Source organism: Pholcus phalangioides, unplaced genomic scaffold (genome assembly GCF_987345545.1).
Source record: "Pholcus phalangioides strain wild (caught in Gottingen) unplaced genomic scaffold, Ppha-v1.0 ptg000040l_1, whole genome shotgun sequence".
Lineage (NCBI taxonomy): Eukaryota > Metazoa > Arthropoda > Arachnida > Araneae > Pholcidae > Pholcus > Pholcus phalangioides.
In genome coordinates, this window is record NW_028301626.1 from 4,849,814 (window position 1) to 4,862,620 (window position 12,807).

The 12,807-nt window shown below is 41.8% G+C and overlaps 2 protein-coding genes across 3 annotated transcripts in view; one reads left to right on the forward strand and one right to left on the reverse strand.

The window, feature by feature from the left end:
• Positions 1–12,807, forward strand: part of LOC149065304 (rho GTPase-activating protein 18-like) — a 234,053-nt gene that overhangs the window by 81,051 nt on the left and 140,195 nt on the right. For both annotated transcript variants that reach the window (XM_089254179.1, XM_089254178.1), the window contains exon 7: positions 74–127. In XM_089254179.1, coding sequence (XP_089110305.1) covers positions 74–127 — 54 coding nt within the window. The remainder of the gene's footprint in view (positions 1–73; positions 128–12,807) is intronic.
• Positions 1,916–7,797, reverse strand: LOC149065305 (uncharacterized). The gene is made up of 3 exons (XM_089254182.1): positions 7,629–7,797; positions 7,154–7,539; positions 1,916–2,151 (listed from the first exon to the last, which is right to left on the reverse strand). Exons 2-3 carry the CDS (start codon positions 7,537–7,539, stop codon positions 1,977–1,979), a joined length of 561 nt encoding a protein of 186 aa, XP_089110308.1. The 5' UTR covers positions 7,629–7,797; the 3' UTR covers positions 1,916–1,976.

Below are 12,807 nucleotides of genomic sequence, written 5' to 3' on the forward strand. Positions count from 1 at the left end.
AGCATGAAATTTCTACAGCAGTGTTGCCATTTGTGGAAAAAAGAAATCGTGTTCACATATCTTGATTTTCTAGGAAATCAGTTTTCAAGGTATCGCATCTAGACTTGACCCTTGCGAAGATTACGTGGTGAGTGCATTTTATTTTCTTAATGTGTTTGGTTGGTTCATGTAAAAATTTAACCACTGAAATCGTCAATCGTTGTCTTATGGTAGAGATGTTGATCTTCATTGGGATGGCATCATTCGAAAACACGTCTCACGGTATGACCTCAATCGACATCTTATGTTTTGGCTCGGATCAGCATCTTATGAGATGACGCTGATGGACATCGCATGGGATGACGGCAATCGACTTCTTTTGGGATGATGATATCAATTGATGTCTCTAAAGGAACGACTCCGATCAACATCGTATGAACAGACATTGTTCATTGACGAGATAGACGTCGTAGATGTATCATGACGTCGATAGACATGATCCAATAGTATAACCACTGCAAACCATAGGCCGACTTATCATCCGCCATTAGTTTGCCGTCAGTGTTATTACTTTACGCTGCGCATTCGCTGTTATACTTTCTAAGCTATTCTAAACCATTATTTCTCAAAGTTTTTGCTTAATTGTGTTCTGTTATTTTTCCATAGTAATTTCCATTAATTGTAATGCGTTATTATCAAGAGCGACAACTCTGCTTATGGAGAACGACGCTAGGGATTTCAAGGTCGCCTTATCCAATGACGATCATCTTCTGAGAAGACGTTAATTGAAACCTCCATGGGATGACATCAATTGACTTCTTTTAGGATGATGCCGATTGATGTCTCAAAAACGGCACCGATAAGCATCTTTCGGTATGATGGTGCCGATAAAAATCTTCCAAAGTCGAAAAAAATCTTAAATCGATTGTCATTTTCTGCCAATAGAAACCTCATGAGATGACATGGACTTTATTTTGGATGATGCCGATTGATGTCTCAGGGGATGACTCCAATCGATATCTTAAAGACACTGACAGACATCTTTTTAAATGATGACTCTGATTGACACCTTGTGATCTAACGCCTTATGAACAACCGATGTCTCGATGCTGATTGCCATATTATTTCCTATTCCGATTGCCATTGATGACCCGACACCTATTTGCGTATTTTGGGATGACGCTAATCGAAATCGGATATTTCATCCCTGGACAGATCATACTGATCTCTTGGCGATCCGTGATGATCTTCACGTATCGTATTGCCAAAAAACATTAAAGAAAATAAATTTAATTCATCACACGGTGGTGTTTGGTCAGAACATGATATCTCCAAAAAATGGTTTATTGATCTAGTGGTAAGTATTGCTAATTCTAACTAACTAGAATTGAGATAAATGCACAAATACGTGCGTAGGGCTAAATAACATGCTGATGTATGATATTTTCATTTAAATTTGTGTGTATGCTTTATTTCTGATTTTTAAATGACAATGAAAATGCTTGTAACTCAAAAGTATGATTTTGGAGTTATGTTCTGACCAAACACCACAGAATCTTTACTAAAAAATCAATATTTATTATCAATTGCTCCTTTTTTAAACTCATTGCTTATTTTATTGCCATGCGTGTAAATCGGGGCTTCATTGCAATTCACCCACAGGCTAAGGTCTGTGTGACTAAGTTGTTTTTCTTTGAAAAAAACAAACAAACTTGGGTATTACGTGAACTTAAGTATTCACCCACCTTACTGTGCATTATTAAAAGTCATTGCGAAGCGCACTACTGCTACAGGAATCGGTAGAGTTATGATGAATGAGAATCAGAGTTTGATGGGTTATTACTACCCATCGGAACCCCGTTGCATTAATTATGGTTTGATGGGCTTTAATGTTCATTCTGCGGTCGATGGTGAAAGAATAAGCGTTCGGTGAGGATTCGCTTCCGCCACGCATCCACGGGAAGGTTTGTGAAGCCATGTTCTGTCACGGTTGTTATTCAACTGTCCGGCACGTCCATACTGTACCCATCAGGCGCCGCAAAATACATTTTCATGTTTTCGGACCCGTCGTCTTCCGTAGGACTCGGGCCGGCATCGACGTTGCTTTCTGTCAAGGCGTCCATGTGTGGCATCTTCGAGATTCGGAACCTGGCATTCATGTGTCTGTGCATTCTATTGGAAGAGGAAAAATGAATACACAATAAATACAGTATCGCACTAAAGTCGCTGTCTTAAAATAATTATTAAATGTGCTCTTCTGCACGCTGCAACGTTGCCGTCGTCTGAAGGTACCTACAGAGTAATTTGTTGCAAAAATCTCCGTTTTAAAGCTAAAGGACTATATTGGCTCTGAAGAGAGTCTACTTTTGTTCTTAGTTGCTGTTTGGGATCATTGAACCATGCAATAGCACCACATGCTATAATGCGGATGGCGACAACTTTATACAGCGTATTTCTAATACTTGTATTAAATCCCCATGTGGGGCCTGCCATTGTTTTGAAATTTTGTAAACGTTTCGGTGTTTTCGTGATCAGATAATTCACATGTTTGCACCATGTCAGGTTTCTATCAAAAATTATTCCTAAATATTTGATATTCATATTGCGTCTTATAGGATTGTTTCGCAGTGTAATATACACACATTCCACCATGTACCAATTCGTTAGAAGTTCCACAGAGGAATATGGACGGGGGCATGTGTGGTTCAGTAGTATTAGTCTAATGGTTCGTCTTTCCTTTTTTGTGAGAAATCCATAAATAATTTTATTTGGAGAATTTGATCTCTAATTTATTTTTTGTTAGCCATGTAACCAATAATATCATTGCTGCTTTTGCGTGATCGGTGATCTTGTGGATTGCGATGAAATATTTCTCTTCCACACGCAAGAATATTCGTTAGCTTTCTATGCACTTCTGAAGTGCGCAATCTTTCCATGCATTTCTAGGGACGCGCATCATTTTGACTGCGCTACTACGGATACTTTCCACGAATTTCCAAACATACAAAAACTCCTATAACGTTTATTGGAGTACGCAAATTTTCCATGTACTTACTAAGCAGTTAAAAAAAAACGCGCGCGCGTTACATTTCAATATGCAAGAGCCTCGATTGTATTTAGAGGATTACGCAAACTTTCCACACATTTCAAGGATGGCGCAAGCTTTCTACGCATTTTAAGATTCCCCCCATGCCCTTTTAGTGGTGATAAAATACCTATTATCTACTTATAGAAATTCCTAAGATTCCTACGCCTTTCTGGGAATACGCGAGCTTCCTACGCGTTTATAGTTACATACAAGCCTCCAATGCATTTCAAGGTATCAAGACAAGCCTTATACTTGGTACTGCTATTTTGGATTTAGTTCTCACTAGTTCCGAGGATCTTGCTGAACATGTTTCGGAGGGGGACGAGTTTTCTTGTGATCATCGTGTCGTTAGTTTTTTTTCTGTAACTTTTCTTCGAGTAAGGTTGGTAACAACACACTGGTTCCTTGTTTTTGAAGAACTAACTTTGATGTTTTGAGAGAACAGTTAGCGGAGGTTTTCAAAGACCGGTTGGAATCAGACGGTTTGATAAGTCGGTGGGAAGAATTTAATACGAAGCTGTTCTCTGTTTTGCACGACGTCATACCCTTTGTTCGAAAAAAGCGTGTTTATACATCGCGCCCCTTATGGTTCACGGATAGCATGCGTAAACTTTATCTTGAAAAGGAAAGAACATTCATAAAGTATAAAAGGAGACAAGATGATCTTTCATCGTTTACTGATAAAAGAAGGTTGTTGAGGAAAGCCATAAAGGATAGTAAAAAGAAAGTTGAATCTAGGTTGGCAGATAATATTGTCTCTGACCCAAAATCATTTTTCAGGTACGTCAATAATGGATGTAAGTGTACAGTTGGCGCCCTCTCGATAATAGTGGGTCCAAGGTAGGCTGCGGTCTCCGGCTCTTATGTGCCACTGGGCGCACGAGCAATTTTTCTCCCTAGTCGTTGGGCTCAGCTGTCCATTTCAGTCAAATGTCTTGTACGTTGCATTGAATTGATGACTGTCTTCATGGGGAGAACGACCCGAGTGATTCAATACTTGCGAGCACGGGTAGCCACCACTATAAATCTTGCTAACTTTTCTTCCACAACTCTCTTACCTCTTTTGAGGTAACGGCTGTAAGGTGCTTTGCATCAGTCTGGGGTTGTGAGCAGTTCTATCCATCCCAGGGTCCTCAGCAAATGTGCTAATGAATTGTTGGGGCCAGTCGCACAGATATATCGGAGCAGTGATGCTGAGGGTATCGTCCCAAGAGATTAGAAACTTTGTAATGTTGTTCCGATATTTAAGAAGGGTGGTAGAGAAGCTGTGTCCAATTATCGTCCAGTGAGTTTGACGAGCTCCCTCTCGAAAATTTTGGAAACTATCATGAAACGGCAATTGGTGATCCGATATTGCCATATGACGATGTGGCCTGGGTATCTTTCGGTGAAGTGGATAGACGAGAATAGTGTATTGTCGGATAACCGGCATGGGTTCACGAAGGGGAAGTCATGTGTAACTAACCTCCTTTGCTTCTATGCTTACGTGGCAATGGCTTTGGGTAATGACAATGATGTAGGTGTCATTTACCTTGATTTCCAGAAGGCATTCGATCGGGTCCAACATGGCAAACTCTTGGTCATATTTGGCAAACATGGCAACTTGCTAAATTAGATAGAATCGTGATTGAGAGATATATCACAACGGGTTATGGTGAACGGGGAATTCTCTGATTGAACAGGCGTCACAAGTGGAGTTCCTCAAGGAAGTGTCCTTGGCCCCATACTTTTCACTCTTTATCGATCAACTCGTCCGGGGTATCGATGGGATTATTAGCCAATTCGCAGATGACGTGAAACTAATGGGGGTAGTTGGGAAGCGAAGCGATAGGGAGTTGCTTCATACCCACTTGAACAGGATTGGAACATGGATAAATGAATGGAGCATGAAGCGTTGACAAGTGCATAGTCGCTCATTTTGTCTCGAACAACCCACGTTTCCCTTTCGAATTTACTGGGGTCATTATCCCGGATGCAACTAGGGTGACCTATTTGAGAATTCTCATTGACGAGTAGCTCAGGTTTTCTGAACATTGTCCAGCAGTGGTTAAAAAGGGGGAATAAAATGCTCGTTTTCAAAAAGGTGTCTTCGCGTTCTCCTAAAGTCATCCTCCCGTTTTCCGAGGCTTAGTTCGTCCTGGACAGGAGTATGCTGTAAGGTTTTGGAGACTAAAAATACCTACAGAGCGACATAGACTTGGTTGAAGGGGTGCACAGAAAAGCTACGCGTGTTCTTATATGCACACGGGGCTTGAGTTATGCAAACACCAATCATACCCGCTCCCCCCCCCCCGCTCTGTCCCTTGTGGTATACAAGCAAGCCACCTTACGGCTGGGCAATGCTGGAGAGCTTGAGTTATGAAGAGGAGGGACTTTTTTTTCTTTTCAATATGTTCACATTAGATGAGCGCAGGTGTAGGGAAGACATGATCGAAGTGTTCAAAATTTTTAACGGGATGGATAGGATGGATCATGAGTTATTGATATATACTGGTTTCCAGTTTTTGTAATTGTTTTTTTATTAAGGTTACTGTAATTTTGAAGTATATGAAATCCATATTTGTTATGGGCAACTTTTTCTCAGCTACCTCGTTGGGCATTTTGCTTGTTGTGGCGTTGTAGTTTGTACTGGTAGACTGTTGGTGCGTATCGTTTTCTAAAGAATTGGGCCGCACAGGATTGGTGTCCAGCCCAATACTGCCGGAGTTGGGGGGTGGTTGGGGCGCGGGTCGCAAAGTCCCAGAGACCTATATTAAGGAATTTAGAGAAATGCGGAAATGATTCTTTTATAAGAATTAAGAATCGGTGAAAGAAATTATTTTATAATTTGGAGGAGAAATTGTGCAAAAAAATATGTAAAAAAAGAAATAATTTAACAATGAGAGAAAGAAATTGTTTATGAATTATTGGAACTTGGAAGAAATCGTTTCAGAATTTGTTTCGGAATTTGAGAGAAATTGTTTCAGAATAAGAAAGAAATTGTTTTAGAATTTGGAAGAAATTGTTTCTCAACTCGAAAGAAACAAGTACTAATTATTTTTTTCTTCAGAAAGAAATAATTTCAGCATTTCAGAACAAAAAAAAAACTTATTTAATCAAGGAAATTATTTCAGAATGAACAAAAGTTTCCAATAATTTGGGTCTTTCTGTTTATTTCGGTGGCCCATACGTTAAGACATCTGCGAACATTAACATACATTTATAGTCCTTATGAGTCTGGATACGATCTTAAAAACCCAAATACCGCAGTATAACTGAATGCCCCACGGGCTACACGGAAAGCTTTGATTCGGTCCATAATATCTGAAAGGTAATAGAACCCGGGAGTCCTTCAGCAAGAAAAGGTGAATGTGTAATTCAGGGCTAGACAAATCCCTGTCGCCATCGCGACTAAGAAATTAGAATCTGCGCCTAAAATTTTCAATGTGTCGTTACTTAATTGGAATCTGAGGGCAATATAAAATTTTTGCAATTTATATCAGCGTATCCATATCTTGAAAAAGTCGAAAGAAATACTATTTTTGGCCTGTTTTTTGTGGGAAAAAATGTTCGGCAACTAAAAAATTGTTCTGGCGCCTAGATCTTTTTGCAAATTTTCAAGCCCTCAGATGGAATATATGCATTGAAAACTGTATCCATCCGAAATTATTTTTCTAACTATCGACAGTTACATGGCGGGGCGTTATGTAACTGTCGATAGTTTTTCCCCCCAATTTTTGTTATTCTTTCCACTGTACCGTAAAAATCCCTTTTTGCCGGTGAAAAGCCAACACTAGTCTCTCAACATGAGGTGGTCATTATGTCCCAATAAAGTTTAAAACACATTATGTGAGACTGCTATTCACGCGTGAGCACAAAATCCATGTCTTATAAATTTAACTGGTGCCTGAATAATTTCTTGATAATACAAATGCAAGGGCACAACAGGCAAAATGCCGACGAGGTGGCTGAGAAAAAGATGTCCATGCCCGTAACATGTATGGATGTCATATATTACTAAAATACAGCAACCCAAAGCAATTCTCAAGCCTTGAAGTAATTGCTAGTACCCGAGATATATAAAGATGACAAGTAAAAAACACTTACGGCACATGCAAGTATTTTTCCATGCTCAAGACAGGGAATCTCTCCATCATCGTCATCGAAGCGGACGTTTCTTTCCCGTAATCGCCGTACTCGACCGATCCTTCGACATCTTCGAAGCCGCCGCCGAAGTATATCTCCGACGGCGACCCTTCGACGTGTTCGCTCATCGTCTTGATGATCGTCTTGGGCTCGTCTTTCTTCAAGATGGCTATTGGGATCGGCAACGGCAAGATGTGGATCGTCTTCTTCGGGCTCAGTATCTTCATGATGATGATCTTCTTCAAGAGTTTCTTGAGCATGAATTCCAGACTCGCGGTGGAGAAATTCAATGTCAACACTAGGCTCACCACGATGGTCAGCGAGACGAAACGACTGAACCGCGACATCTAGGAGGGAAGACATCGAAATGTCACTTATACAGTAATAGGTGACCGTGAATGTGTCATGTACGAAAAAATAATATTTATAGTCTCACCTCAGGTGGGGATAATCTGTTCTTTGACCCAACTGCTATGGACAAAAGCCTTGTTATGGAGATTATCGCACTTATATAGGCTATGCCTAGCTCAGCGATGGCGCTGGATTGAGAAGCTCCTGAACTCTCCGTGAAAGTCTTTCGTGGCGGATAGGAAAGAAGATGAACATCTTGCTTCGTGTGGAAAATCGAAGCTCATCAGGCTCTTGAACTTGCACCACATGCAGACAATGCAATTTTCGCTGCTGCAGCTCACTCGGTATGTGGTGACCTACTAATCCACTATGGTACGTAACTGTGGTTTCCATTCATTCACGCCCTTAAGAAGCCAATATATTTGCATTCACTCTGCTCACAGCTGTGTTTATTTACTTTGGAGGCTTATTTCTCCATCGCTTTCACGCAAGGATTGGTATTCGTAGGCTGGGTTTTGTTGATTTTTCTCTCTCGTTGAAGACGTGGTTCGATAAGTCTCTATTGTAGCTGATCTAATTTGACATTTTCGCATTTATTTATAAAAACTAACTATTTTATAGGCGCCACCTACACCGATTGCTCACCTAGATCTTTTCCAATTTAATATTACTTGCACTAACTTAGTAATGGTAGTATTTATCTTTATATGGTCATGAATCGGACCATTCTGTGCTGGTCAAATCAGCCGACTACAGAGCTTTTCTTGGTCTAGTCCATCCAGTAATGGACCCGCGCGTTTAGAGGTTCTATCCGGCTCGCCGCAGATTTGTTTTTGGCCCACTCATAAAAAAAATGTTTGCCCATCACTGGTCTAGCCCCAGTGATTTTCAACCGGGGACCATATGTCCCCCCACTGATACTGGGATACTTCAAGGGGACCACGCAAGAAAATGGAGAAAGGGGGCCATGACAGGTGGTTTGGAGGGCTGCAGAGAGCTGAGAAGAAAAATTGTGTGAAGAAATAAAGCTTTTATATTAGTGACTATGTACTTACAGAATCCAACTAAACTACCTATAAAACCAGGGTCATTTTAGGGCATAGATCCACCCAGGCCTCACCACCTACATTTTGCAGCAGGGTCCCTAGGATGGGGGGTTTTCGCAGACCCCTGGCTAGATTTTTCAGACCTTTCTATATTAAATTTATAGTGTGAAAAAACAAAAAATGATGAAAACCATATCAGGCCCACGGGTTGCAGCTGAGTCAGTCCCACTCTTGTGAGGGATCATGCCCGGGGGTCTCATGTCCATAAGTGACCCCACCTGATATTTTGTATAGTACAATAAATTTTGAAAATATGTAGGGAATATGTAGGCTGTTTGTTCCCACCTAAGTGTGGGACTACCATAGCATCACTTTGCCTAAGGGACCCATGATGTTGAGACGGCCCTGAATAGGACTCGCGGGGAGCGCTCAATAAATTCAAGCCCATTGGTCTGAAGACCAATCGTATTTGCAAAATTTCCGTTCAGTATAAATTCACTGAAAAATCAATTCAGTACGTATAAAGGATCTTGCTTCTAGATGAGGGTCGAAGACTCTGGGTAAGACAGGGGAACCACGAGAAAAAAAAATATGGTTCAAAGGGGCCACGGCCAAAAAAAGGTCAAACACTGGTCTAGCCCATTCCATTGATACACAATATCACTGAAGTATGGCCTTCTGAGAATATTCCTTCACGGTTGTGGGCTGTTCAGAAGAAAATGGCCGTTGACGGAAGCTTGCAGCCCCTGCCCTCAGAGAACTCTGGGCCTCATTTGCTTTCTGAATGTATCATCTTGCATGTATGAGTCTTCCTTTCGAGCGAAAGATTCTTGTTTTACCCCTTTTACGGAGGGCTAAAGCTGGTACAGTTGGTGATAGATGGCTACCCCCATCACACTTTTGTTTCTATATCGATCCGTTTGACTTTTATCAACTGAAAAATTGAACTACCGATACTTTTGAACTTGAGGGTTCGCTGAGCCCGACTCGACTTCTTAGTGGACTTTTCCATCACTAACGCCAAAAGTAAATGGCTCCCACTCCGTTCATGAAGAAATTACAGAATAAGGACTACAACTTTGAATTATCGGGACAAGGCAAGTATCGGGGCACATCCCATGATCAGGGTCAAATATGGTTTTCAATGAAGTGGCTACCGCAAGGATGGGGGCCGACAGGGCTTCAACCCTAGTTAAAAGAGTCTCCAATGTCTCTAAGACAGGCTTCAGCCCTGAGGGGACCTGAAGGATATCCATCTTTTTTGTTTTTTCACGCCAAAAATAAATAAATATATATATGAAACCTTGTATTCAAAGGTCCCGGGGCTCTCTCTCTGCTCAGGAATCCCTTGATGCTTCGGTGGGCAGTCAACGGCCGACTCAGAATTGACACTGATCCCTGAAGAAGGGGGTGATGGAACAAAAATTTTGGAAAATTATGATCTAATTAAAACAAAGCATCACGACTGCTGGTGAGCGGTGTTGACCAGCACCTCCTAGAGATAGAAGGCCTCTGCACTGTTTGCCATAAACGTCATTCAGACTACCTAACAAGTTTGCCACATTTTGAAACACTGCATCCTATTTCGTTTCTTCTTATTTTGTCGTAGAATCTTCCCGATTGGCTCACAAATACCGCATAGTGATTGGATGTGGGGCATAGAAATCGCCAATTCTGAGCCTGATCATTTCTTTTGCTCACAACGATGATACTACTTCACCAAACACAAACTCAGGCCATATCGCTATATTGCAATTTACTGCCATTAATGAGATGGGTTGGGAATGAAGGCGCTGTCTGTCGGTGGTCGCCTCGAGTTCGTTAAGGAAAATATCTTATCTATATCCTCCCTATATCCAGATGATACTGGCACGAGCAGGGAATTTTTTTCCCTGAATATTCTGAGGGAAAATGGACTACTTACTGACATCACAAGCAGACTGCGGAGGCCTTCTATCTATATGAGGTTCTGTGTTGACACGGCGCGAGTTCTGCTCAGTACTCCGAATGTCAAATTCATCCAAGCTGGAGTAAACGTTCAGACAACTATAACTCTCTTAACCCTTTGAGCAGCATTGACGAGATATCTCGCCTCCATAAAAAAAAAAAATCCTCTTATTTTAACATTATTATAGCCCATATACTTCGTAATGTTGATTTTTCAATAGGAAAACTCTTCCCTATACCACTTAGTTTGCACCTGGCGGCGGAAGTCGGAAGAAATCCGACTTCATTAAAAAAGATGTAGCATTTCTCGAAGGGGCTAGGGTTTAATGATTTCTAATTGCCGCTTAAAGGGTTTGTGAATTTGGAGATGATGATGAATACATATTAGAACCCTACGTGAATATATCTTACACAGCCAGAATCAGTTCCGGAAGATAATTCTATGGATATGAGACACATTGGTATGCGGTGTCATGAAAGCGATCATCATACACATGTCGTGACAACTCATGTTTTCACTCTCAGATATGGCCTTCTCTATTCTATTACTAACCATTTCGGACGCCATCACCCATGACGATCTGACGGTTGGCGTTTATGATGTCGGAACACCGCATCATCATCATTATGGTGACCCGGGATAGTGTTCCCTATCGGGTAGTGACTGGAGATATACGTATTCTCTTGAGTATTATGCCTCCGAAGGGCGTCATGCTTTTCTCTTGATCGTTTCAAGACAGTCAGTCGTATACGGATGTGATTTCGATCTACTAGCAAGTGAATAAATATAGGAAAAGGACGCAGTAAGCGTGCTTACGTTCATGATCTTGGCATTAATATTTGTTTTCGCTGCTTCAGCTTACAGACGCTTGCGTAACCGGTCTTATCTCGACGGACGGGGAAACAATGCTATTGTCTTGTTGCCGAGAGAGACGAAGCGTGAGTCATATCTCTTGGGAGGAGGAGGGGGGAGGGGGCGATAGATAATGTACACCGTTTAGTCCCTTGGAATGTGTCTTTGTCTTTGAATCCAAGCGTGGCTTATACGGCGTGAAAAACAGCGGACCTTCCCGTTTGACCTTAACTTTCCTTTTTTTTTTTTGGCTTTGTTTTTGTTCATTTTTCCATCGGTAATCATGTTGTTGTCCCGTACGGTTTGATCATGACCGTAGAAGGAAAAGGTGACTATTAAATCCGACACGAGATGGCGATGTTGTTTTTTGTTTGAAGAATATCCGTTTTTTACTACCGAATGTCGTTTATGTGAGTTGCGGACATTATTTTCTGTGGCTTTGGATGGTTCGTCTTGCTACTGCGTGAAATGTTGGAAACATGACTTCAGGCCCGTAGCCAGAAACTTCGTTCGGGGGGGGGGGGGGAACCAAAGTGACAGAACAATAGATTTGACCATCTTTTTCCATTTTTCTGTCATTTTCTCACATTTCGGGGGGGAACAGACCCCCTCAAGTCCCCCTCGCTACGGCCTTGAATGGCTTTACGACATCATTCAGTTAATGAATTGACCAATTAAGCTGGTGCGAGATAACACTAATACCTAGTGTAGTGGCATCGGAAGTGTTTCGAGCCAGTGGGTGCTCGCCTTGGGCAAAATGTGGGAAATTTTCATTCTCGAATCAATTCTGTTTGTGCTCGAAACCGCGTCACAAATTATTGTGGGTGCTTGAGCATCCCCAGTTTCGACGCCACTGCACTCCTGTGTGAAGTTCCACGGAAAAAACTGCGAAGGGAGGTAGGGACAGGTTCAGGCTAAAGTATTTTGCGGCCCTCTAAAATAATTTTTCACGATCCTCCAGAACCCTCGAGCACCCCGGCTCTCACCAGATTCATACTAGCACCCGAAAACGTACTATTATATTATGGTAATAGAAAAAAAAAGCAATGGCGATAAATTCGGACAATAGCACTAACCACCCAGCGATAAAAATGGTAAGCGTGGCCCCCGGGTATTTTAAGGGTAACCACTGATCTGCAATCATGGCCCGCAGGGGTGTCGCTGACAGAGCTCTTGCCCGGAACGATTCTTGTTTTTTTGTTTCCTTACGTTACCCTCCAAACCATTTATGCTCACTTCATGACCCACGAGCCAAACGTGGTCCTCGGAGTCATATGACGTTGCCCGCGACCTCAAACCGATTTTTTTTAAATGAAAGCAGCGGCACATTTACATAGCACTTCAGTGGCCCGTACGGCATCACTCAAGCGAACCGCGGCAAACTTTCAGATCACCTGAGTAACTCGCGGCACATTTCC